The 27,653-nt window shown below is 42.7% G+C and overlaps 2 protein-coding genes across 2 annotated transcripts; both read left to right on the top strand.

The window, feature by feature from the left end:
* The first annotated feature begins 4,452 nt into the window (after positions 1–4,452).
* LOC137150936 (serine-rich adhesin for platelets-like) lies at positions 4,453–15,863 on the top strand. The gene is made up of 3 exons (XM_067544994.1): positions 4,453–4,544; positions 6,750–6,760; positions 7,576–15,863. Exons 1-3 carry the CDS (start codon positions 4,453–4,455, stop codon positions 15,861–15,863), a joined length of 8,391 nt encoding a protein of 2,796 aa, XP_067401095.1.
* A 4,702-nt stretch (positions 15,864–20,565) lies between these two features.
* Positions 20,566–27,278, top strand: LOC137150935 (mucin-2-like). Its single transcript, XM_067544993.1, has 3 exons — positions 20,566–20,605; positions 22,515–27,182; positions 27,274–27,278. The coding sequence occupies exons 1-3, from the start codon at positions 20,566–20,568 to the stop codon at positions 27,276–27,278; spliced, it is 4,713 nt and encodes a 1,570-aa protein (XP_067401094.1).
* Positions 27,279–27,653: the final 375 nt, after the last annotated feature.

The following is a 27,653-nucleotide window of genomic DNA, read 5'->3' as shown; positions in this document are numbered from 1 at the left end:
TCAGATTTAACTGCTAAAAACACGGTTCCTTCTTCCTGCTCCAGTCCCTTCAGTTTACACCATAACCCAAACCTCCTCACCTGGGACCACATGGCCTTGAAAGATGAGCCCTGTGCATCCCCTTTCCTTTTGTGCAGCTGCTTTACAACACAATGGAACCTCAGACATTCAGCGCCAGCCAGAGGAGAGTGCTTTGACCCACACAGAGTTTATCTACACTTGGAGCTGAGGGTGTGAAGTGATTCCCAGCTCAAGGAAACATACCTGCCGCTAGTGCACTAAAATTAGAATGTGGCTGGTGCAAATGGCGGGAGGGGCCAGCCACACCAAGGTGTACCTATGGTCTCAGACGGGTATGTACTTGAGGGGAAAGATGAGTGGGGGAGATGGCCAGCCCCTCCTGCCACTCACACCACCACAGGTACACTTCTAATTTTAGCACACTAGCTCTCTCAGAACTAGCGCAGGTGTGTCTCCTCAAGCTGGAATAGACATCTTCCAGCTCCATTGCGGACATACCCACAGCTTCCTTTAAAGATGGCCTGGAATCTTTTACGTCAGTGACCTCTAACATGCAAGCTGTTAGCAGCCTTTGTCATAACCATCTTTCTAGCACTCTTTAATTGGGATGTGTATCAAGGCACTGTGGCCTTCCCCAGAGTCTGGGCCCGAGGAAGGGTTGCTCTGCCCCACTGGACAGAACCAGGACCTGCAGGCCAAGCCACCCGTAAGCAGAGGGGTGGAGCCAGGGCCAGGGCAGGAAGTATAAAAGACAGGCCCAGCAGCTCAGTCAGGGGAAAGCTGCTGCCGGAGGCAGATGTGTCTTTCCAGAGGCTGCGGCCTAGGCCTGACCCAAGCCCTGTGGCTGTTTGGTGCAACCGCCTCACCGACTGGAGCCTCCAAAGCCTACCCAAATTGCCGGGCCCGAGTGACTGGCGTCCTCTACACTGCTGGCCAGAGGACCCCAAGCTTTGCAGTCCTGCCTGACTGTAAGGCCGGGGGCTATAGACCACTAGACCTGTCCCGCCCGCTTGAGGGGCGGGGGCTATTGATTGCTGCATCAGCCCTGCCCAGCTTGAGGGCCAGGGGCTGTAGACTGTACCTGCCCCGCCTACTTGTGGACCGGGGGCAACAGACTGCTCATCTGCTCCGCCCCACCTGGGGGCTGGGGGCACTAGACTAATCATCCCCCCTGCCTTGTTTGAGGGCCGGGGGTCATAGGACCTTGGTACTGTCCATCCCCGCTTGTGAGCTGGGGGCTAAAGACTCTGTTGCCTGCCCTGCTCTGTCTGTGGGCCAGAGGCAATAGACTACTGGCCCACTCCGCCTCTTGGAAGGCCGGGGAGTCACAGACCCCTTACCAGCCCTGCCCTACATGAGGGCCAGGGGTCTATAGACTGCCGGAGAACCCACCCCACCTAGGGGTGGGGCTACAGGTTCATAAACAGGGAGCTTATTCCCCTGCCTTCCTCAGAGCCTGGGCCCAAGGAAGGGTTGCGACGCTGCAGGCTGGACCATGCCACCAGCCTACAGGATGTCACATAAACTTTTAAAGAGAGTTAATCATAAACTAAACAGAAATGATCATTTGTGCTCTGTTTTATTACTTTATTGTTTGATTTTCTGTTGTTTAAATTACAGACATACTTGTACAGGAGAAATGGAACTTCTGTAACTCCTGTTTCATTTCTCAGTACATTTTAGATGCGAAATTGGGTCGGGATTGCGTGAAAAGCCACCCCAGTTATTTATCCCACAGAGAAGATCTTCTTTCAAGGGCAAGGTTGCATCAGTACCTACCGTTATCTTTTCTTCAAGCGGGAAGTTCATTTTTTCATATCTACAGTAGTTTTCTTTATTCTACTGCTTATATTTATGGTTGGTGAAGTCTCCCAAGATGTATTGTGAAACAAGTGGGTGGCATCAAATGCGACCTCCTGTTTATACCCATGCAACACAAGGCAGGTCCTGCAAAATCAGAAAAACGGTTTGAAAAGTTGAGCTGTCCAGTGCAGGGAGTGGGGGAAATTCATAGTAGCCTTCCCATCCCCAAGAGTGTAGAGCAGCTTTGGAATAGAGCTGGTGGGTTATCTGGGAACATATTTCTTGAATATTTCACAAATTTTGTAAGTTTTTCAAAAAAATGTTTTTTGAAAAATTTACCGATATTTGAGTTTGGGGTTGAAATCCCCTCCTCCCCACAAATGTCCAGCACCAGGCCTACCCATCACTGCTCATCAAGGCCCTACTTTGATGGCTAAAATAGTGACTTGGCCCTTGTGCTGACCCTCCATTCATGGATTAATTTCACTCTATTTGCCAGCACTAGTCACAAATATGGCTGAACTGAATTTCACTTTCCCACTCTAGTGAATATTTGTGAGTAATTTTTCATATTATTAACCCAGTGCCTTGAAGCTTCAGAAACCTCTGTGGTGCCTATATTCCCTCTCCACACAGGTCAGTGACAAGTGGATCTGCCTCATGGGAGATCAGTCTGCCCCACTACTCCCCTATCACATCTCTGCTGCACCCACAACCTACCACTCCCATGCAACTGCAAGATAACAGCACTTGCAGAGCTGTACTAGTCGCTATGCAGTGTGCGGATCCCCTGCATGGACTCCATATATCCTTCTTTGACCTGCAGAACTGAATCAGTTCCCAATGCAATCTGGAACCATCTGTACACAGTGAGGAGGGATCAGGATTCTGGGGGACTCTCAGTTTTTAAATAAATCTTTTCTCACCTACTCACAAGTATTGAAAAGTTGACTATAAATTGTATCTATAAATTCAAAGTACATCATGTTTTAAAGTTCTGGAAAGAGCAACCATTTGTCAGTGCGCTACTGTAATTTCAGATTTATGGGTGTGAAAGGTGTTTGGTAAACAAAGGAGCATACCCGGCTCAGAACATTTCAGAACCTATCAGCTGTTAGAGGATATAAAGCAAACGGTATAGGCATATTGTAGAAAAACTGAAGTCTTTTCTATCTTTTGGTGGATATTCTGGGATGGCAGATCGTTTTTATTATGGATTGTCTCCAAGGTTAAGGTTGTAGCTAGCTTCTTATTACTATAAAACCTGCTTTCCACGTTTCACTCTTTCACACAGCTTCAGCTTATCTCACCAGAACCAAGCTCTTCAACCTGAAATTCAACATGCCACGTTATCCCAGAGATGTTTTCTGACAAATTTGGAACAAATTACACAAGATGATTGAGAGAGATGTGGGTTTCCAAAACTGACCTCTGGTTGACTTTTCAAAGCTATTTTAATATATTTTGGCTTGCTACATCCTCCCATAAACTCAAAATTTGATTTATGCTGCTGCGGTTTATATGTGCCTTTCACAAAGAAAGAGACTCTCGTTGCAGTTACTTAGACATGAAAGGTGAAGATACAAAGACAAATACCATATAAAGGAGACTGTGACAGATACTGCAACCACATGCAATATCTTTGAGGACCATATTGTATTACGTTTAAGTATCACTGTGGGCCAGGGGCTGTAGGCAACTACTTAGCTCCTACAGGAACCAAAAACAGTGGGGGATGATTAAGGTGAATCAGTTAGGTTGGAAATACCTCCAGAAAGGTACCATCCCTGCAGACTCTTGCATATACTGGGTCAAAGCTTGGTTTTCCAGAGAGTTGTAGACAAAGAAAGGGCTTGTGGCTTAAAAAGGCTGCATTTAAATGGCCCAGCAAATGGAGATGTCCAAGGAGTGCCTCAACCCTTGTGGAAGGACTGGAAAGACTTGGGCCTACTAGGGCCCCATAAGACTGATGGGTGACTCCTGGTATTTAGTGTGGGTTTAAATCTGTTTATTGTTTTTATGTGTTTTCCTTTTAATTCTTTTCCCTTAAGAATAAATGTTCTTTCTTAAAAAGAGCTGTGTGGTAACTGATAACTGCTGTGTGTGCTGGGAAATTTGCTTAGCTTATCAGTGCCTTAGTTCACCTATCTATAAAATGGGGAGAATAGTACATACCAGTTTCACAGAGATAATATGAGTTTTAATTAATTAATATTTAAAAGACTTTAATTCTCTAGATGATAAATAATATATGCATTATGTAGTGGGCCAGAACCTCAGCTGCCATAGCTCCATTCAGGAGCTGACCTCCCAATTAAAAGCATACTTACCGAATTTAAAGCTTGATACAAAGCCTACAGAATTCAATGGGAGTCCTTCCATTGACTTCAACTGATTTTGGATTTGTCCCTAACTTTGTAATGTTAAAGAAAACAAGCAACCAATCAACCAAATTGAACAGACAAATTAGAATTTGTAACTGTTCAGGTCAGGTGCATGCACTTTGTTAGACTGGCTCGATTACAAAACAAGCCTGTGTTCCTGAGAGTGTGAGGAATTACTTCTGGTTGAAACGTAACAATACATGCAGCCTCACCCTGTCTATAATACCAAAGCCTTCAACCCATAATGTCAGTTTGGAACGAGTACAGGAAGGAGACCAAGAATAATCATGAGGACTTGGAAATATTTATGGCATGGCATTCTCTGTGTTTTGCTGGGTAAGTTAATAGTCTATTGGCCTAAATATATTTGTTAAATGTTTTTAGGCAATGTTCTACATTAAGAATCTAATCTAAAGGCTACTGAAGCAGATTTAGAACAGTCTTCCCAGCTTGTTATTAGGCTAAAAGGTTACAAAGTGCTTAATATTTCCCATTAGGATTTAATTTTTCCAGCTTGCATTGTGTCTGTGGTATTCAACGAGGTATTGAGTCTGTATGTAAAGTCTGCAGTTAGTAGCAAATTAGTAAATTACAAAATTAGGAGAAAAGCACAGTATCTGACAGTCTTTCATTTCATCAGCACAACGCAGTGTCTGACTGGATTGTGTGAAGATTTATTTATGTATTTAGCCTTAGGTCTTATTTTGTCATCTATAAGAAATATGAATGGCACACCTTCCTGGCCAGTGTTTTCTCCCCCATCAAAGAATCTTTTGAGAAGAGTTCAGTAGTAGAGCATGGCTTATGCTACTTGTGCTGTCTTATATTGTCCCTATACAGCAATCATTTTTTTGAGATAATATTTAGAAATTCTGAGGCATTTCATAAAAATGATTTTCTTATATTAGAGAGTGTTTTAAAACGTCTTATAATCTAATGATTCCAGAGGGGTAGCCGTGTTAGTCTGTTTTTAGCAAAACAGCGAGAGTCCTGTGGCACCGTAAAGACTAACATGTTTATTTCAGCATAAGCTTTTGGGGGCAGAAACCCACTTCATCGGATGCAAGTGATCTGAGATGCAAGATGCGGATACAAGATGCATCCGACGAAGTGGGTTTCTGCCCACAAAAGCTTATTCTGAAATAAATTTGTTAGTCTTTAAGGTGTCACAGGACTCTCGCTTTTTTTATAATCTAATGTAGCACTAGTAATAGTTTTTGTCACTATTTACTTACTAACAAGACACAGAAGACTACATAGGCTGTGTTCTACAGTTCAGTCTGTATACTGAATCAGAAAGTGTATCATGGTGCAGTAGGAATAATATAGTTGAAAAACACTAACATAATATGTATTTCCTATGCCATGGTAGACCTTAATGTGGCTTCAAAGAGATGTACTCTGATTTATACCAGCTGATGTCTGGCCCATTGTTTTTAAACACTTACACAGTCAGAAACAAGTTGCTAGCTTATTAGAAAGAGTGCTCCTAACAAATAATATTAAAGATAGATGATAGACATATAGGTTAAACTCCATACAACCACAGGTCGGGGCAGACCTAGTAAGATGTGTATATGGCACTAGCAGATATTGGAGTTCATATTATTTGTGAATACTTTTCCACAGTAGAAACTGCACTGTCTATACTCTTGAAAGAAATTTTAGGAGCTTCAGGAGATGTTGAAATCTTTTGTTGTCAGCTTCAATAGTTAATATTTATTCATACTTCATGACACAAGGAAGCATAGAATAGAAGGGAGTTCTGTCTAGTTATTATTTACCTTCTACGGTGGAAAAGTAATAATTCTTGAGGGGCAAATACCTGACATGCCCAGGGGGTTAGTTACCAGTACAATGGATAGTTTGACTTGCAAAACAAAACGGGGAAATACTTGAATAAATGAGTAGTTTGCAAATTGGACTAGAGTCAAAAAATTATTTCAAAAGAGTCTTGCTGTTGTCTTATTAATGTTTTATAACTTCCTCTATTCTACCATACAGTCATTTGGGGGGAGGAGGGGATATTGGTAAATTTGAGGGTGGATCAGAGGCAGAGAAGAAATTCTGTCATTCTTTGTGCTCACAAAAGCAATTGTTTTGATTTATACATGTTTAAAAATAGATAACATAAAGACTAGGAGCCTGATTCTTTTCTACCTTGTATCCTCTCTTGTTGCTTACATCTGTGTTAAGGGGGTATAAAATGCTAACATTCCAATTTGGGTTTAAAAGACTACACAATCGGCAAAGCAGAGGAAAGTCAGATCCTAAAATTTTACTAATAATCCCTTAGTCTTATTTATATAAACTTTAAAGCAATTATATTTGATTTAGAACTAGAGCTGGGTGAAATTTTTTGGTGAATAGTAAATATGGGATGTTTTTGGGAGGGCATCAAAACTATTTGCCACTTTGGCGAAGGGGCTGAAACTTTTTTTTTTTTTTTTTTTTTTTTTTTTTTGAAAATGTCAAAATGAGATGTTTCAACATTTGTTTCAAAACGACAATTTGTGTTTTGGTTTTTTTTTTTTGTTTCAGCAAGAAAAAATGTAAAAATTCAGTTTTGGTTCAAAATTAAACATTTTTCCCCTTACTCAGCTCTATTTACAGTGATGAGAGTACATAAGGTTGCCAAGTCTTGTGATTTTATAGCAAGTCTTGTGATATTTTACTTAAAGCCCCAGCTCCTGGGGAAAAGTGAGTTTCTAGCCCTCATTATTGTGAGAAGAAAACCTTGAAAATATGACCTGCATGGACACAGAAGGCACAAAAACAAAAGGAAAAGAAAATGAACAAGAAATGCATTATTTAAAAAAAAATCACAGGATTGCTTGGGCCTGATTCATGATTTCATACATTTTCTTGTGTGTGTATAACATTACAATTTCATTTATAAAAAGTAGTTTGTTCAGACTACATTATGGAATTGGTTACATTATAAGCTTGTGCGATTTTCATACTAAATTTCTCCAGTTCAACAGACACAAACTGTGGGTTGAATAGTGGTTGAATATGGATATTATAAGTTTAATTAACATTACCTTTTCTAAGAATGTCCTTGCTGAAAATGGCCCTGTAAGCCCCTAATTCCTGAATTCCTTTTGAGTGGTTAAGTCCAGACATAAATGCGAAAATCTGAAATATTGCAAGAAAAATACAGAGCTATTAAAGAAGTAAGGATAAAGAAATGGATATAAAAACAAATGTAATGCAGTTTTGTTTTATTAAAACCTATTTGAAAAATAATTAATATTATTTCAGAAAAAATATAATATAAATACAACTTAGTTTTAAAATAATGAATAGAAACTAAACATATAAAGTCAAACTACATTAATTTTTTTCTCATAAACAATTATTACAGGGGAAATATACAATCAAGTCACAGAACAAACCAATCCGACTGAAGAGACTAGCACTATTAGTACAGTTCCAAACACAGAAAAAGTACCTAAAGTCACCACAAGCAGCAATATAACTGATACAAAATCCAACAGCCCACCTGCCTTCACGGATCAGTTCTCCTCTACTGCATCTGTAACTTCTGATTTGGATGATAAAAGTACAGCATTTGCAGGAAGCAGCCCAGTGACTCACCTAAGCACTACAGCACAGACTGCATCAGAAATATCTTCCAATAAACCAGTCACAACTGCCTTTTCCACAGAAATAACACTGCTTTCGTCAACAGCAAGCAGGGTGGATGGCACATCTACATTAAATCCCTTGGAAACAGAATTCAGCACCTCTTTGTCCTCCTCACCTGTTTCAAAGAATACTTCTCAGGTAAGCGAGCAAACTGCTTCTGTCGGTGTCAGTGGTCATGGCCCTACTGCCACGAATAATCCAAGCATTGAAGAAACATCCTTTGGGACTTCTGTTACTATCACCGAATCCAGTCTAGGCTTGAAGACTACAAAAGCTGAATTACCAACGGTTACCAGTGAACTGACTACACAGGAGGACGTAACATCTTCCTCTATCCAAACAACTCTGAATGTTGTCACAGCACCAGACCTGAGCCATTCCTCAGTCCATTCGACGGCAGAGAGGCCCAGCACAGATACAGAGAAATCAGCTCTTCCAGTGAGCACCGTTCTTCTGGACAGCACCACAGTGGCATCAGCTGTAACCTCTCATTTCACCTCTAATATCTCTCCTCAGACAGAGGTTTCTCAAATGACTAGCACTATTAGTACAGTTCCAAACACAGAAAAAGTACCTACAGTCACCACAAGCAGCAATATAACTGATACAAAATCCAAGAGCCCACCTCCCTTCATGGATCAGTTCTCCTCTACTGCTTCTGTAAGTTCTGATTTGGATGATAAAAGTACAGCATTTGTAGGAAGCAGCCCAGTGACTCACCTAAGCACTAAAGCACAGACTCCAGAAGAAATATCTTCCAATACCCCAGCCACAACTGCCTTCTCCACAGAAACAACACTGCCTGCATCAACAACAAGCAGAGGGGATGGCACATCTACATCAAATCCCTTGGAAACAGAATTCAGCACCTCTTTTTCCTCCTCACCTGTTTCAAAGAATGCTTCTCAAGTAAGCGAGCAAACTGCTTCTGTCAGTGTCAGTGGTCATGGGCCTATTGCCACGAGTAATCCAAGCATTGAAGAAACATCCTCTGGGACTTCTGTTACTATCAACGAATCCAGTATAGGCTTAAAGACTACAAAAGCTGAATTACCAACGGTTACCAGTGAACCGACTACACAGGAGGACGTAACATCTTCCTCTATCCAAACAACTCTGAATGTTGTCACAGCACCAGACCTGAGCCATTCCTCAGTCCATTCGACTGCAGAGAGGCCCAGTGGAGATACAGAGAAATCAGCTCTTCCAGTGAGCACCGTTCTTCCGGACAGCACCATAGTGGCATCAGCTGCAACGTCACGTTTCACCTCTAATATTTCTCCACAGAAAGAGGTTTCTCAAATGACTAGCACTATTGGTACCATTCCCAACACAGAAAGATTACCTACAGGCACTACAAACAGCGATAAAACTGATACAGAATCCAACACCCCACCTGTCTTCACGCATAAGTTCTCCTCTACTGGTACTAACCCAATGACTCACCCAAGCACTGCAGCACAGACTCCAGCAGAAATATCTTCCAATAGCCCAGTGACAACTGCCTTCTCCACAGAAACAACACTGCCTGCGTCAACAACAAGCAGGGTGGACGGCACATCTACATCAAATCCCTTAGAAACAGAATTCAGCACCTCTTTTTCCTCCTCCCCTGTTTCAAAGAATGCTTCTCAGGTAAGCGAACAAACTGCTTCTGTCGGTGTCAGTGGTCATGGTCCTACCGCCACAAATAATCCAAGCATTGAAGAAACATCCTCTGGGACATCTGTTACTATCACTGAATCCACTCTAGGCCTTGCGACTCCAATAGCAGAATTGTCAACGGTTACCAATGAATCAAATACAAAGGAGGACGTAACATCGTCCTCTAACAGAACCACTCTGAATGTCGTAACAGAAAAAGACCTGAGCCATTCCTCAGTCCATTCGACTGCAGAGGGGCCCAGCACAGATATAGGGAAATCAGCTCTTCCAGTGAGCACCGTTCTTCTGGACAGCACCACAGTGGCATCAGCTGTAACCTCTCATTTCACCTCTAATATCTCTCCTCAGACAGAGGTTTCTCAAATGACTAGCACTATTAGTACAGTTCCAAACACAGAAAAGGTACCTCCAGCCACCACAAGCAGCAATATGACTGATACAAAATCCAACACCCCACCTACCTTCACGGATCAGTTCTCCTCTACTGCTTCTGTAAGTTCTGATTTGGATGATAAAAGTACAGCATTTGTAGGACGCAACCCAATGACTCACCTAAGCACTACAGCACAGACTGCAGCAGAAATATCTTCCAATACCCCAGCCACAACTGCCTTCTCCACGGAGACAACACTGCCTGCGTCAACAAGAAGCAAAGTGGATGACACAACTACATTAAATCCCGTGGAAACAGAATTCAGCACCTCTTTTTCCTCCTCACCTGTTTCAAAGAATGTTTCTCAAGTAAGCGAGCAAACTGCTTCTGTCGGTGTCAGTGGTCATGGTCCTATCACCACAAATAATCCAAGCATTGAAGAAACTTCCTCTGGGACATCTGTTACTATCACTGAATCCACTCTAGGCCTTACGACTCCAATAGCAGAATTGTCAACGGTTACCAATGAACCAAATAAACAGGAGGACGTAACATCTTCCTCTAACGGAACCACAGTGAGCCTTGTAACAGCAACAGACCTGAGCCATTCCTCCGTCCATTCAACGGCAGAGAGGCCCAGCACAGATACAGAGAAATCAGCTCTTCCAGTAAGCACCATTCTTCTGGACAGCACCACAGTGGCATCAGCTCCAACGTCACGTTTCACCTCTAATATTTCTCCACAGAAAGAGGTTTCTCAAATGACTAGCACTATTGGTACCGTTCCCAACACAGAAAGATTACCTACAGGCACTACAAACAGCGATAAAACTGATACAGAATCCAACACCCCACCTGTTTTCACGCATAAGTTCTCCTCTACTGGTACTAACCCAATGACTCACCCAAGCGCTGCAGCACAGACTCCAGCAGAAATACCTTCCAATAGCCCAGCCACAACTTCGTTCTTCACAGAAACAACATTGCCTGCGTCAACAAGAAGCAGAGGGGATGGCACATCTACATCAAATCCCTTGGAAACAGAATTCAGCACCTCTTTTTCCTCCTCACCTGTTGCAAAGAATGCTTCTCAGGTAAGCGAGCAAACTGCTTCTGTCGGTGTCAGTGGTCATGGCCCTACCGCCACGAATAATCCAAGCATTGAAGAAACATCCTCTGGGACTTCTGTTACTATCAACGAATCCAGTCTAGGCTTGAAGACTACAAAAGCTAAATTACCAACGGTTACCAGTGAACCGACTACACAGGAGGACGTAACATCTTCCTCTATCCAAACAACTCTGAATGTTGTCACAGCACCAGACCTGAGCCATTCCTCAGTCCATTCGACGGCAGAGAGGCCCAGCACAGATACAGAGAAATCAGCTCTTCCAGTAAGCACCGTTCTTCCGGACAGCACCACAGTGGCATCAGCTGCAACGTCACGTTTCACCTCTAATATTTCTCCACAGAAAGAGGTTTCTCAAATGACTAGCACTATTGGTACCATTCCCAACACAGAAAGATTACCTACAGGCACTACAAACAGCGATAAAACTGATACAGAATCCAACACCCCACCTGTCTTCACGCATAAGTTCTCCTCTACTGGTACTAACCCAATGACTCACCCAAGCACTGCAGCACAGACTCCAGCAGAAATATCTTCCAATAGCCCAGTGACAACTGCCTTCTCCACAGAAACAACACTGCCTGCGTCAACAACAAGCAGGGTGGACGGCACATCTACATCAAATCCCTTAGAAACAGAATTCAGCACCTCTTTTTCCTCCTCCCCTGTTTCAAAGAATGCTTCTCAGGTAAGCGAACAAACTGCTTCTGTCGGTGTCAGTGGTCATGGCCCTACCGCCACAAATAATCCAAGCATTGAAGAAACATCCTCTGGGACATCTGTTACTATCACTGAATCCACTCTAGGCCTTGCGACTCCAATAGCAGAATTGTCAACGGTTACCAATGAATCAAATACAAAGGAGGACGTAACATCGTCCTCTAACAGAACCACTCTGAATGTCGTAACAGAAAAAGACCTGAGCCATTCCTCAGTCCATTCGACTGCAGAGGGGCCCAGCACAGATATAGGGAAATCAGCTCTTCCAGTGAGCACCGTTCTTCTGGACAGCACCACAGTGGCATCAGCTGTAACCTCTCATTTCACCTCTAATATCTCTCCTCAGACAGAGGTTTCTCAAATGACTAGCACTATTAGTACAGTTCCAAACACAGAAAAGGTATCTCCAGCCACCACAAGCAGCAATATGACTGATACAAAATCCAACACCCCACCTACCTTCACGGATCAGTTCTCCTCTACTGCTTCTGTAAGTTCTGATTTGGATGATAAAAGTACAGCATTTGTAGGACGCAACCCAATGACTCACCTAAGCACTACAGCACAGACTGCAGCAGAAATATCTTCCAATACCCCAGCCACAACTGCCTTCTCCACGGAGACAACACTGCCTGCGTCAACAAGAAGCAAAGTGGATGACACAACTACATTAAATCCCGTGGAAACAGAATTCAGCACCTCTTTTTCCTCCTCACCTGTTTCAAAGAATGTTTCTCAAGTAAGCGAGCAAACTGCTTCTGTCGGTGTCAGTGGTCATGGTCCTATCACCACAAATAATCCAAGCATTGAAGAAACTTCCTCTGGGACATCTGTTACTATCACTGAATCCACTCTAGGCCTTACGACTCCAATAGCAGAATTGTCAACGGTTACCAATGAACCAAATAAACAGGAGGACGTAACATCTTCCTCTAACGGAACCACAGTGAGCCTTGTAACAGCAACAGACCTGAGCCATTCCTCCGTCCATTCAACGGCAGAGAGGCCCAGCACAGATACAGAGAAATCAGCTCTTCCAGTAAGCACCATTCTTCTGGACAGCACCACAGTGGCATCAGCTCCAACGTCACGTTTCACCTCTAATATTTCTCCACAGAAAGAGGTTTCTCAAATGACTAGCACTATTGGTACCGTTCCCAACACAGAAAGATTACCTACAGGCACTACAAACAGCGATAAAACTGATACAGAATCCAACACCCCACCTGTTTTCACGCATAAGTTCTCCTCTACTGGTACTAACCCAATGACTCACCCAAGCGCTGCAGCACAGACTCCAGCAGAAATACCTTCCAATAGCCCAGCCACAACTTCGTTCTTCACAGAAACAACATTGCCTGCGTCAACAAGAAGCAGAGGGGATGGCACATCTACATCAAATCCCTTGGAAACAGAATTCAGCACCTCTTTTTCCTCCTCACCTGTTGCAAAGAATGCTTCTCAGGTAAGCGAGCAAACTGCTTCTGTCGGTGTCAGTGGTCATGGCCCTACCGCCACGAATAATCCAAGCATTGAAGAAACATCCTCTGGGACTTCTGTTACTATCAACGAATCCAGTCTAGGCTTGAAGACTACAAAAGCTAAATTACCAACGGTTACCAGTGAACCGGTTACACAGGAGGACGTAACATCTTCCTCTATCCAAACAACTCTGAATGTTGTCACAGCACCAGACCTGAGCCATTCCTCAGTCCATTCGACGGCAGAGAGGCCCAGCACAGATACAGAGAAATCAGCTCTTCCAGTGAGCACCGTTCTTCCGGACAGCACCACAGTGGCATCAGCTGCAACGTCACGTTTCACCTCTAATATTTCTCCACAGAAAGAGGTTTCTCAAATGACTAGCACTATTGGTACCATTCCCAACACAGAAAGATTACCTACAGGCACTACAAACAGCGATAAAACTGATACAGAATCCAACACCCCACCTGTCTTCACGCATAAGTTCTCCTCTACTGGTACTAACCCAATGACTCACCCAAGCACTGCAGCACAGACTCCAGCAGAAATATCTTCCAATAGCCCAGTGACAACTGCCTTCTCCACAGAAACAACACTGCCTGCGTCAACAACAAGCAGGGTGGACGGCACATCTACATCAAATCCCTTAGAAACAGAATTCAGCACCTCTTTTTCCTCCTCCCCTGTTTCAAAGAATGTTTCTCAAGTAAGCGAGCAAACTGCTTCTGTCGGTGTCAGTGGTCATGGTCCTATCGCCACAAATAATCCAAGCATTGAAGAAACTTCCTCTGGGACATCTGTTACTATCACTGAATCCACTCTAGGCCTTACGACTCCAATAGCAGAATTGTCAACGGTTACCAATGAACCAAATAAACAGGAGGACGTAACATCGTCCTCTAACGGAACCACTCCGAATCTTGTAACAGAAAAAGACCTGAGCCATTCCTCAGTCCATTCGACTGCAGAGGAGCCCAGCACAGATATAGGGAAATCAGCTCTTCCAGTGAGCACCGTTCTTCTGGACAGAACCACAGTGGCATCAGCTGTAACCTCTCATTTCACCTCTAATATCTCTCCTCAGACAGAGGTTTCTCAAATGACTAGCACTATTAGTACAGTTCCAAACACGGAAAAGGTACCTCCAGCCACCACAAGCAGCAATATGACTGATACAAAATCCAACACCCCACCTGTCTTCACGGATCAGTTCTCCTCTACTGCATCTGTAAGTTCTGATTTGGATGATAAAAGTACAGCATTTGTAGGAAGCAACCCAATGACTCATCTAAGCACTACAGCACAGACTGCAGCAGAAATATCTTCCAATACCCCAGCCACCACTGCCTTCTCCACGGAAACAACACTGCCTACGTCAACAAGAAGCAAAGTGGATGACACAACTACATTAAATCCCGTGGAAACAGAATTCAGCACCTCTTTTTCCTCCTCACCTGTTTCAAAGAATGTTTCTCAAGTAAGCGAGCAAACTGCTTCTGTCGGTGTCAGTGGTCATGGCCCTACCGCCACAAATAATCCAAGCATTGAAGAAACATCTTCTGGGACTTCTGTTCCTATCACCAAATCCAGTCTAGGCCTTATTACTACAATAGCAGAATTGTCAATGGTTACCAATGAACCAAATACACAGGAGGACATAACATCGTCCTCTAACGGAACCACTCTGAATGTCGTAACAGAAAAAGACCTGAGCCATTCCTCAGTCCATTCGACTGCAGAGAGGCCCAGCACAGATACAGAGAAATCAGCTCTTCCTCTGAGCACCGTTCTTCTGGACAGGACCACAGTGGCATCAACTGCAGCATCTGATTTCACCACTAATATATCTGCTCAGACAGAGATTTCTCAAATCACTATCACGAGCAGTAGATTTCCGAACACAGAAAGAGTACTTACAGGCACTACAAGCAGTGATACAGCTTATATAGAATCCAACACCTCACCTGCCTTCACGGACAAATTCTCCTCTACTGCCTCAAACCCAATGACTCACTTAAGCACTACAGTACAGACACCAGCAGAAATATCTTTCAACAGCCCAGCCACAACTAGATTCTCATCTGCCTTCACTGGTATAGACACTTCATTTCCATCAACATCTATAACCCCATCAGCCTCTAGTGCTCTTTCAAATTCTGTCCAGTTTTCTACACCTCCTGACAGGATAAGTGCCAACGAAACAGTTATGGTATCCTCCACAACTGCTAAATCCACCATGCCTATCACTGTTCCGAACACTGCAATGATTCAGAATTCTTCTATTTTTTCCACACCCAACATAGCTGTTTCTCCACCAGCTGGATCCCCAACAATAATTCCCGCGAGTCCTACAAAGACGTCCTTTACTAGCAAATCCGCAATTATTTTATCTACAATACATACAGCTACTATGAATTCAACAGCAGAAGACTCTCCAGCAATATCTGTGACAAATGCCATGCCATTATCAGCATCCACAGGTTCCACTGTAACAGTAGGAGATTCTTCCTCCAAGAATACAAAGCCCACAATTAGAGTTACAGCACCCGAAGCTGCCCCTGTTTCAGCTATCACAAAAAGTACACTAACACAAGGCATCTGCAGTAAGTACATTTGTGCTTTTTACTAAACATTAAAAAATAAAATAAAATAATATATTCCGACATAGCCGGTGAAAATATATTTAGTTTTAGATGATGTAAAATTCTGTATTTGAGTGTGACTAACAAATCCAATAAACTGTATCTTTAGGCATTCTAAATACCTTTTTAGGTGTTATACAGTGAATCAGAAATTGTTCCAATGAAATACAGCCGAATAGGCTATAGTAACAAATGGGTGGTGAGACAATATTTTAGAATATAGACTGACTTAAAGATTCAGACCATTATGATCCATAACTCTATTTCTAAACTATACTGAAGCATCTTATTAAGTTACAAATTTTGCAAATAATTTAGTTTGATCTAATATAAGAATTTCAAAATTAAGATTTACTTTTTGACTCACAGAAAGTAGGAAAAGGCATCACTTACAGCAACTTCTTTTTTTGTTTATAGCGCCACTTATTTTTTCCATACAACTTGAGAAAGTAACCAGTGAAGTGATACAGTTCAATTGGACACCTCAAAGTGGGGAAAGAGACGGCGCTTACACAGTGTATCTGGTGGGGAGTAACATGGTGATGAACACTACAAACGAAACAACGATAATATTTGAAGATCTGGCTCCTGGTTATGAGTATATAATATCTGTAGAGGTTGTAAGTTGTGCTAAGAAGATCAATACTTCAAGGAGCGTTCGCACAGGTATTGCCTTGATAATTGAATAATGTTTTCCTTTATTACAGTAACTTGTATATGGCCGAATCCTGAAGTCCTTACTCAGACGAAACTCTCTTTTATATGAATGGGCTAAATTCTGAAATGAGTTGGCCATATCCTAGGCCCTGAAATTCATATATATACTCATTGATGATGGATCAGTCATTACATTTGTAGGAATCACATCACTCAAATAAATAGAAAAATAAGTGTTTCATTCAGTAATGTTTTGATCACCCTCAACTCACATGATGCTTGATGAAAGTTGAGGATGCTTTTAGGATTCGGCCCTAAATGATGTAGCAGTGAATGTCAGGAACTGTCACATCTATAACTCAAAAAATCTGGGACAAGTCAAAGGAAACTGGCCTCTGAAAGACATTAATTCCATAGAAAGGTATCGGAGCTGTTCTTCTCTCAGTTACATATAAACCACCTCTCTGCCATCAATGTGGTTGTATATGTGTAAGTAAAGAAAAGATTTGGCCCATACAGCTATATTTTAAGCAAAAGACAGAGAGATACAATAAATAGTTATATTTTATCCTGGGTATCTTCCATCTTCCATTATAGGTGTGAATGGAAGACACTTTCCGCTAAATACAGTACTGAGAGTCTTAGTGAACGAAGACATCCTGGCTACATTTACCTTATGCCTAGTGCTATTTTGGTTTATGTTTAGACAGAGAACCATTTTTGAAATACAGTATAAAATAAATTGACCAAAATATATCTTCCTAACATTTTCAGTGAAGAACCCATACATACCCCAGTAAGAGTTTTTATTACTATGCTGTTGACTCTACTTAAATAATTGGATATGACAAACTTTTGACTACAAACAGTGGAATCTAGGTCTCCTTTTACCTACTTACAGTAGATTCCTTCTACTTAACCTTTTAAAAATTAATATAGAACACACATTTTGATTATTTTACAATTCCTTTCCATGTCCCAGAAGTTGGGGTGAAGGTAGCATGCCAATGTTGTTTTTGATCTGGCTAGTAGCCAACAGATGCCATGTGACAAATGCATTCTTGCAGCACTGTGCTGAACTCTTTTTCAATGTCTTTACAGAAGCTAAAACATTTAGTGGGCAAATCAGGATTACAAATAGAGACTTCGAACCTGAGTATAACAACAAATCAAGTGAAGCGTTTAAGGATTTTGAAAAGGAGTTCATTGAGGAGGTATCATATCCAGAATTATTCAAATAAAATTAATTTTCTTGTGAACTCTTTCTAATCCAAATGCATGTAAGAACCAAATCACACATGATCTACACCAGTGTTTCTCAGCCTTTTAAGTAGCAAGTACCGCCTAACTTCTGAATATTTTAATAAGTACCCCAACACTTAATATTCCATGGGATTTTATATTTACCGACTAATGTGAGCCATACGTTGGAAGAAGGGCTGAATGTATAAGGCCGTGATATGACAGATGTCAGGTATAGTGTGGGTAGGGTTGCCACCTTTACACCAGGAGTGCGCAACTCAAGTATGTACCTGAGCTAGAGGTGATGTTGGCCAAAGCTAGGAGCCTTTGAGCGGCTTGCCAATGCTGAGGAATATAAAGCACCACGCCAAATTTTTTGCCATAGATTTGAGAGGAGGAAGGGGTGAGAGAGAGAGAGAGACAGGAAAAGAGGGTAACTGGTGACATCTGGGGCTGTCATAGCTGTCAATTTCACTGCTCAGCTAAAGCAAATGCCACCCAATCAGAGCTGGGGCAGAGGAGGCTTCTGCGCCGGCTGGGGTCCAAAGATGTCCGCAGGCTGCTGCCCACCTTCAAACCGAGGCACTGGAGGCTGTCCTTTGGCTCGGAGCCGGGGCACGGGTGGCTGCCATCCAGCTGCAAGCCCAGCTCGCGAGACTCAGGAGGCTGCCACCAGGCTCCCACCTGCGAGCTGGGACCCAGCGGGAAGCAGGAGGCTGCTGCCCGCCTCCCTCAGAAGCTAGTGGCTGGGCGATGGGACAGGGCGAGAAGCAGGGGGTCGCTGCCCTTCTTCCCCGGAAGCTGGGGGCTGCCACCCGCCTCCCACCTCAGAGCTGGGACCTGGCAGGAAGCGGGCTGCTGCAGCCTGGCTTTCCCAGAAGTCGGCAGCTGCTTCCTGCCTCCCCTTCACTCCATTTTTCCCCAGGTAGCCCCCTCCTGTGTCTCGCGTACCCTGTACCACAGGTTGAGAAACTATGATCTACACAGATGGAACACATTGGGTGGAGGTTTGAGCACCAATGATAACTATCGTAAAGTGAGGCATGAATTTTCATTTACACTAAGGTTGTATTGGGCCTTAGTGTAAATGATGATCTGGTCCAGAATCATATTAACTGAAGGATGAGTTTTCGAGCTCCGAGACGAGGTAGAGGTGATGTATTTTTTTTCCATTGTGGTGTCCATGAAATGTTTTTTGAATGTTTTGGGTTTGGACTGCATAGTGAATCTGGATTGCCATTAACCAGAAGCAGAAAGAGGTGTTTCTTCTTGTGAGAAATGATCTACTTATTTGAGGATACAATTGATGAGATTTGGATTAGGTCACCTCCCAGGTATATCTCTTAGGAGATATAGTGAGATTATGTAGTACACGCTCTACATTTGTGAACTTGGATGAGAGTGAGTTGGTCAAAGCTCTATCTAGAGAAAATTGGGATGATGCTTCTGGAAAGGATGATGAATGTAGCAAGAGTGCAAATGGTGTTTGTTCCTTTACATTGTGGGGCCTTCTTCCCCCTTTGCCAAAGAAGTTCACTGCCAGTGCTTGTAACTTGACGTGAACATGAAAAGTGTGACATAATTGCTAAATTTTATTTTTAGACATAGCTTTTTATTAAAGTCTTTCCAATAACTGAAATACAAAACTTGTTGGTAGTAAACATACTTCCAAAGATTGTGAATGCATATATACACTTTGGACTTGGACTTCTATTATGCTTTCTTTTTTATTGCATGTGCTTCACTGTGGTTAGACAGAGCTAAAAACAAGTAAGTGAAAAATAAAGTGAGAGGAAAAAAATGTATGCAACAGCATAAAACCCAAACCCAAATAACTGCTATATTTCACGACACGTTGGTATCTAACCATCACTATGGATATTTTCGTGTTCCTTGATTCCTGCATAGTGTCAGTGAAAAGATCAGCCCTTTTCCATCTCAGTTTGGCTAGACACGTGGACATTTTTGTCATATGGCTCTTGCCGTATTTATACAGTCCTTCTTGGCCTTCCAACTTGATTTCTGCAGAGAACACTAATTTGTTACTACTCTCAAATACCACTTGGAAGCTTCCACTAAAGCAGAATTTGGGAGACAGAAAGAAGAGATTTAAAAGTGGAGGATTTCAGTTTGGTTTTAATTGAGGGCCAAAGGCTGTTCTAAACCAGTGTTCATGGAAAGGAAAGGGCCTGAGCTAGATAACTGGGAGAGTCCCATACACCTTGTAATCCTCAATAGGAGCAGGAACTACCTCTGATTTGTAGAGCTCTCTTTCAAAAAGTTTTTAACCCTATCAACTCTTGCAATTTTTTACCATTTGCCATTAATAATGAAGAGTTATGAAAATGTTTGAAGGATATAGAACGGATTTCTATAAGCATTTGGTTCCACTATCAGTAATACTTGTCATTTTGTCAATGAATTGAACAATACAGGGTACTTTGCTCTAAGAGGTCTTGACGGTGAAAGGAAAATTGAATAATGTTAACTTTTTACTTTACAGATAAGAAAAAACTCGCCACCTGAGATCCAAAAGTTACTAAACGAAGGAAAAATGCGTATAGTAATCAAGAGTCTTCGCAGTGGCAGCATAATTGTGGACTTTAACTTTATTGTGGATGTAGAAGAAAACATATCAAAAACAGAGCTCAGAGATGCTTTCACAGAGGTCTTTACTAACAGTTCAGTATTTCAAGTAGACTACAATGCTACATTTATAGAAGGTACGGCCTAATGCTCATATGAACTCTTTTCTTTAGTATTTAGTGATTACAGTGTTTATCAGTGATAATGACTTTTTGTGAAAACAACTGCACTGGCAGTGAACTGTGTAAGTTAATTGCACTCAGCGTTTGTACTTTCATCTTTTCCATAATGAGTTAAAGAGTTGTTCTTTTTATGTTTGTTATCTTCACTATAGAAACGAATAGTTGTGAGACGGGATTAAATGGCTGTTCTGGAAATGCCTCGTGCAACGTTAGTGGGCCATCTTATACCTGTCAGTGTCAGGATGGATTCACAGACTTCAGTCCCAGTGTACCAGGTAGAGATTGCCGAGGTAAGATGAATTAAAATTCACATAATTCTTTAGATGGTCATTTTCTAAAACTTTTTATTTGTTTCTTAAAAATAAACTTATAAATGAGTTATTTAAGAAAATAAGAAAAAAATTAAGTAGAATAAAACTTAGTGGAATCGTAACAGACGACGATGATAGTTTTATTATCGTATTACATTATTATCAAGAGGCCCCAAACAAATATTGGAGTTCCACAGTGACAGTCTCTGTACAACTACATGATTAGAGAGAAACGTTCACTGCCCCGAAGGACATACAGTCTAAGGCCTTGCCTTTCAGACGCTTCCTCCTGTGGTGAATTGAAGCCCATGTTACCCCATTGAAATGGACTACCATGGAATGAGTCATGTCTTTACAGTGAAGCAGATGCATAAGTGTTTGCAGGACTGGGGCCTAAATGGATAAGATAGATAAAGGGTAAGAGAAAGGAAGTATTATTATCTCCATTTTTATAGATGGGGAACTGAGGCAAAGAGAGATGAAGTAATTTGCACATGAAGTTTGTGGAAGAGCCAGTTCTGAACGCACTATCCCCCAGATGCCAGTGCAGTATCTTAACACAACACTCTCCTTCCCCCCAAGAGAAATGCATTAATGAAAATTCAGTCTGACCTAGGTGTACCTTAGAAATATGTGGGTTCTTTAAAAGGAAAGAGAGATTAATCCAAATTTAAAAGACAGACGATTCTTTAAATTGGCTGCAGAAAGCATTATTTGTAAGAGTAAAGTTATGTAGGATTAGAATCATAGCCATATCGTTATGGTAACTGAAAAGTGATTCCTGTTTACAAAGCAAGGGCTATATTTTGGGGACATAAACTCTGAGGATGAACCCTTTGTTTAATACATAACTAATAGTAAGCACCTCTCAAGTTATTACATTGACTTTAAAAATATATGAAAAAGCATTTTCTCTTCCAGCAGCTTCACAGCCCCATTTTCTTTTCTTCTCCTTTATTTACATTTTGGAATTCTTCTGCTTCGCCTTTATCTTGACAAATAATAGCTGTGAGCCAGCAAGAGTGCAGGGATTCAAATACTATACAGTTGCTGAGAAATAACTGCATGATGGCCCTGCAAATTAGATACACAGAAGCAACCAGAGTACTGGGAACGACATAACTGGTTGAAAACTGTGGACTAGACTGAGCTATTAGTCTCAGCCATGAGTAAGATGAAACGCATAACTGTGGCCTCAGCCAAAGCCCCAGGAAGGAATTGTGGCTCAAAGCTTCATAGTTCCGGCCTTGATTTCATCTTGCTACAGGGAAAATTCAGTTACTACTGCCCTTGAAATGGTGAGTTTACTTCCCCAGGGCAGTTCACCATCTACTCTCAACAGCAAGTAGGGCTGGTGGAGCCAAGATTCTGTCTGTTCCCCACCCGCTTGCTTGCAGGGGCAACGATCCAGACAGCAGAGGCTGTACTCTGCATGAGACCCAGATCCAAGAGCCACAGAGGCTGTGCAAAGGGGCGTGTGACGCTTACTCCTCCTCACTCCCCTGCTTAGCTGAGTAAGACAAGGGAACAATCTAGCCCTGCATGATTGTGCTTGAATAGATGGACAACATTTTTGACTGGCAGAAGCAATTCCATTTCAGTATGATTTTAAGTGATGTTCTCCATTTCTAATTTTAATGTTGTCTTATTTTTTCTATAGCAAAACCAGATGAAGAGCCCATGACCATTGCACCATCAAGACAGTCATCTACATCAAAGTCATCGGTTAAAAGCACTAGCCCCACACCAGAATCTGAAACTTCACCTGCAGCTTCCATAAAGACAACAGTTTCTTTACCAATGCAGAGTCCAAATTCTACATCTCTTATATATCCAACCACAGTAATTGCAACAACTTTAATGACATCCTCAATAACTACTACCCTTCCCGCTACTACTGAAGTCACATCACCGAATACTGTGAGCAAAGTGACCACAAGTAATATTATACCTACCAGTCCTACGGGCAATACTATAACTACAAGCACTGCCATAGGTAAAAGTACTCCCACAGACAAAACAATGCCAATATATACAGACACAAGAGCAACCACTGAGACAAATTTTTCAACTCGAACCACCACTGAAAAACTTGTAACTTTGCTAGCATCTTCATCACTAGCTACAAAATCCACATCTACAGATTCCGTAAATAATACAGGCGTGGAAACTACCCCCATAGGAACATTTGCTGTGGAATCCACTGCAGCTTCAGTGTCCAATGCAATGCAAACAACTGACACTTTTAGGTCTTCTCCTACTATGGATACTAATGGAATATCTACAGCCCCTTCCACAGATACTATCCCGGACACCACAAAAAAACCTTTCCCTGTTTCCTCCACACAAATATCCTTATTGTCTACGGCTTCTTCCACAGAGATAATTTCTACAAATACATCAACTACTGATGCTCCCAGAGTAACTAGGACTACCCCCTTAGGAATGATTGCTACCGAGTCCAATGCACCTCCAGTGTCTAATGCTGTGCAAACAACTGACACTTTTAGGCCTTCTCCTACTACGGCTACTAATGGAATATCTACAGCCCCTTCCACAACCACTATCCCGGATACCACAAAAACACCTGCTCCTGTTTCCTCCACACAAATATCATCTATGGCTTCCTCCACGGAGATAATTTCCACAGGTTCATCAAATACATCATCTACTGATACTTCCAGAGTAACTATGACTACTCCCTTGGAAACAGAATTCAGCACCTCTTTTTCCTCCTCACCTGTTTCAAAGAATGCGTCTCAGGTAAGCGAGCAAACTGCTTCTGTCGGTGTCAGTGGTCATGGCCCTTCTGCCACAAATAATCCAAGCACTGAAGAAACATCCTCTGGGGCTGCTGTTACTATCACTGAATCCAGTGTAGGCCTTATGACTACAGTAGCAGAATTACCAACGGTTACCAGTAAACCAACCACACAGGAGGACGTAACATCTTCCTCTATCCGAACAACTCTGAATGTTGTCACAGCACCAGACCTGAGCCATTCCTCAGTCCATTCGACTGCAGAGAGGCCCAGCACAGATACGGGGAAATCATCTCTTCCAGTGAGCACTGTTCTTCCGGACAGCACCACAGTGGCATCAGTTGTAACCTCTCATTTCACCTCTAATATCTCTCCTCAGACAGAGGTTTCTCAAATGACTAGCACTATTAGTACAGTTCCAAACACAGAAAGCATACCTACAGTCACCACAAGCAGCGATATAACTAATACAAAATCCAACACCACACTTGCCTTCATGGATCAGTTCTCCTCTACTGCTTCTGTAAGTTCTGATTTGGATGATAAAAGTACAGCATTTGTAGGAAGCAACCCAATGACTCATCTCATCACTACTGCACAGACTCCAGCAGAAATATCTTCCAATACCCCAGCCACAACTGCCTTCTCCACAGAAACAGCACTGCCTGCATCCACATCAAGCAGAATGGACGGCACATCTACATTAAATCCCGTGGAAACAAAATTCAGCACCTCTTTTTCCTCCTCCCCTGTTTCAAAGAATGCTTCTCAGGTAAGCGAGCAAACTGCTTCTGTCGGTGTCAATGGTCACGGCCCTACTGCCACGAATAATCCAAGCACTGAAGACACATCCTTTGGGACTTCTGTTACTATCACCGAATCCAGTCTAGGCCTTATAACTACAATTGCAGAATTGTCAACGGTTACCAATGAACCAAATACACAGGAGGACGTAACATCTTCCTCTAACGGAACCACAGTGAGCCTTGTAACAGCAACAGACCTGAGCCATTCCTCCGTCCATTCGACTGCAGAGGGGCCCAGCACAGATACAGAGAAATCAGCTCTTCCAGTGAGCACCGTTCTTCTGGACAGCACCACAGTGGCATCAGCTGCAACGTCACGTTTCACCTCTAATATTTCTCCACAGAAAGAGGTTTCTCAAATGACTAGCACTATTGGTACCGTTCCAGACACAGAAAGATTACCTACAGGCACTACAAACAGCGATAAAACTGATACAGAATCCAACACCCCACCTGTCTTCACGCATAAGTTCTCCTCTACTGGTACTAGCCCAATGACTCACCCAAGCGCTGCAGCACAGACTCCAGCAGAAACATCTTCCAATAGCCCAGCCACAACTTCGTTCTTCACAGAAACAACACTGCCTGCGTCAACAACAAGCAGGGTGGATGGCACATCTACATTAAATCCCTTGGAAACAGAATTCAGCACCTCTTTTTCCTCCTCCCCTGTTTCAAAGAATGTTTCTCAAGTAAGCGAGCAAACTGCTTCTGTCGGTGTCAGTGGTCATGGCCCTACCGCCACAAATAATCCAAGCATTGAAGATACATCCTCTGGGACATCTGTTACTCTCACTGAATCCAGTCTAGGCCTTACGACTCCAATAGCAGAATTGTCAACGGTTACCAATGAACCAAATACACAGGAGCACGTAACATCGTCCTCTAACGGAACCACTCTGAATGTCGTAACAGAAAAAGACCTGAGCCATTCCTCAGTCCATTCGACTGCAGAGGGGCCCAGCACAGATACAGAGAAATCAGCTCTTCCAGTGAGCACCGTTCTTCCGGACAGCACCACAGTGGCATCAGCTGCAACGTCACGTTTCACCTCTAATATTTCTCCACAGAAAGAGGTTTCTCAAATGACTAGCACTATTGGTACCGTTCCCAACACAGAAAGATTACCTACAGGCACTACAAACAGCGATAAAACTGATACAGAATCCAACACCTCACTTCCCTTCACGCATAAGTTCTCCTCTACTGCTACTAACCCAATGACTCACCTAAGCACTACAGCACAGACTGCAGCAGAAATATCTTCCAATACGCCAGCCACAACTGCCTTCTCCACAGAAATAACACTGCCTGTGTCAACAACGAGTAAAGTGGATGACAAAACTACAATAAATCCCTTGGAAACAGAATTCAGCACCTCTTTTTCCTCCTCCCCTGTTTCAAAGAATGCGTCTCAGGTAAGCGAGCAAACTGCTTCTGTCGGTGTCAGTGGTCATGGCCCTACTGCCACAAATAATCCAAGCATTGAAGAAACATCCTCTGGGACTTCTGTTACTATCACTGAATCCAGTCTAGGCCTTACGACTCCAATAGCAGAATTGTCAACGGTTACCAATGAACCAAATACACAGGAGGACGTAACATTGTCCTTTTATGGAACCACTCTGAATGTCGTAACAGAAAAAGACCTGAGCCATTCCTCAGTCCATTCGACTGCAGAGGGGCCCAGCACAGATACAGAGAAATCAGCTCTTCCAGTGAGCACCGTTCTTCTGGACAGCACCACAGTGGCATCAGCTGTAACCTCTCATTTCACCTCTAATATCTCTCCTCAGACAGAGGTTTCTCAAATGACTAGCACTATTAGTACAGTTCCAAACACAGAAAAAGTAGCTACAGGCACCACAAACAGCAATATGACTGATATAAAATCCAAGACCCCACCTGCCTTCTCGGATCAGTTCTCCTCTACTGCTACAAACCCAATGACTCACCCAAGCACCGCAGCACAGACTCCAGCAGAAATATCTTCCAATAGCCCAGTCACAACTGCCTTCTCCACAGAAACAACGCTGCCTGCATCAACAACAAGCAGGGTGGACGGCACATCTACATCAAATCCCTTAGAAACAGAATTCAGCACCTCTTTTTCCTCCTCCCCCGTTTCAAAGAATGCTTCTCAGGTAAGCGAACAAACTGCTTCTGTCGGTGTCAGTGGTCATGGCCCTACTGCCACGAATAATCCAAGCATTGAAGAAACATCCTCTGGGACTTCTGTTACTATCACCGAATCCAGTCTGGGCCTTATTACTACAATAGCAGAATTGTCAATGGTTACCAATGAACCAAATACACAGGAGGACATAACATCTTCCTCTAATGGAACCACTCTGAATCTTGTAACAGCAACAGACCTGGGGCATTCCTCAGTCCATTCGACTGCAGAGAGGCCCAGCACAGATACAGAGAAATCAGCTCTTCCAGTGAGCACCGTTCTTCTGGACAGGACCACAGTGGCATCAACTGCAGCATCTGATTTTACCGCTAATATATCTGCTCAGACAGAGATTTCTCAAATCACTATCACGATCAGTGGAGTTCCGAACACAGAAAGAGTACTTACAGGCACTACAAGCAGTGATACAGCTTATATAGAATCCAACACCTCACCTGCCTTCACGGACAAATTCTCCTCTACTGCCTCAAACCCAATGACTCACTTAAGCACTACAGTACAGACACCAGCAGAGATATCTTTCAACAGCCCATCCACAGCTAGATTCTCATCTGCCTTCACTGGTATAGACACTTCATTTCCATCAACATCTATAACCCCATCAGCCTCTAGTGCTCTTTCAAATTCTGTCCAATTTTCTACACCTCCTGACAGGATAAGTGCCAACGAAACAGTTATGGTATCCTCCACAACTGCTAAATCCACCATGCCTATCACTGTTCCGAACACTGCAATGATTCAGAATTCTTCTATTTTTTCCACACCCAACATAGCTGTTTCCCCACCAGCTGGATCCCCAACAATAATTCCCGCGAGTCCTACAAAGACGTCCTTTACTAGCAAATCCGCAATTATTTTATCTACAATACATACAGCTACTATGAATTCAACAGCAGAAGACTCTCCAGCAATATCTGTGACAAATGCCATGCCATTATCAGCATCCACAGGTTCCACTGTAACAGCAGGAGATTCTTCCTCCAAGAATACAAAGCCCACAATTAGAGTTACAGCACCCGAATCTGCCACTGTTT

Source organism: Emydura macquarii, unplaced genomic scaffold, assembly GCF_026122565.2.
Source record: "Emydura macquarii macquarii isolate MOO-44397 ecotype Brisbane River unplaced genomic scaffold, CSIRO-AGI_Emac_v2 contig_1043, whole genome shotgun sequence".
NCBI lineage: Eukaryota > Metazoa > Chordata > Testudines > Chelidae > Emydura > Emydura macquarii.
This window is presented reverse-complemented; position numbering and strand designations above follow the sequence as displayed.

What these genes read in the sequence shown, in the direction of transcription:
- LOC137150936 (XM_067544994.1), top strand. Translation starts at nt 4,453, where the DNA reads ATGTCAGTTTGGAACGAGTACAGGAAGGAGACCAAGAATAATCATGAG.
- LOC137150935 (XM_067544993.1), top strand. Translation starts at nt 20,566, where the DNA reads ATGACTTTTTGTGAAAACAACTGCACTGGCAGTGAACTGT. An exon ending in CTGCACTGGCAGTGAACTGT is followed by an intron (nt 20,606 to 22,514) that starts GTAAGTTAATTG and finishes TTTTTTCTATAG; the next exon opens with CAAAACCAGATGAAGAGCCC.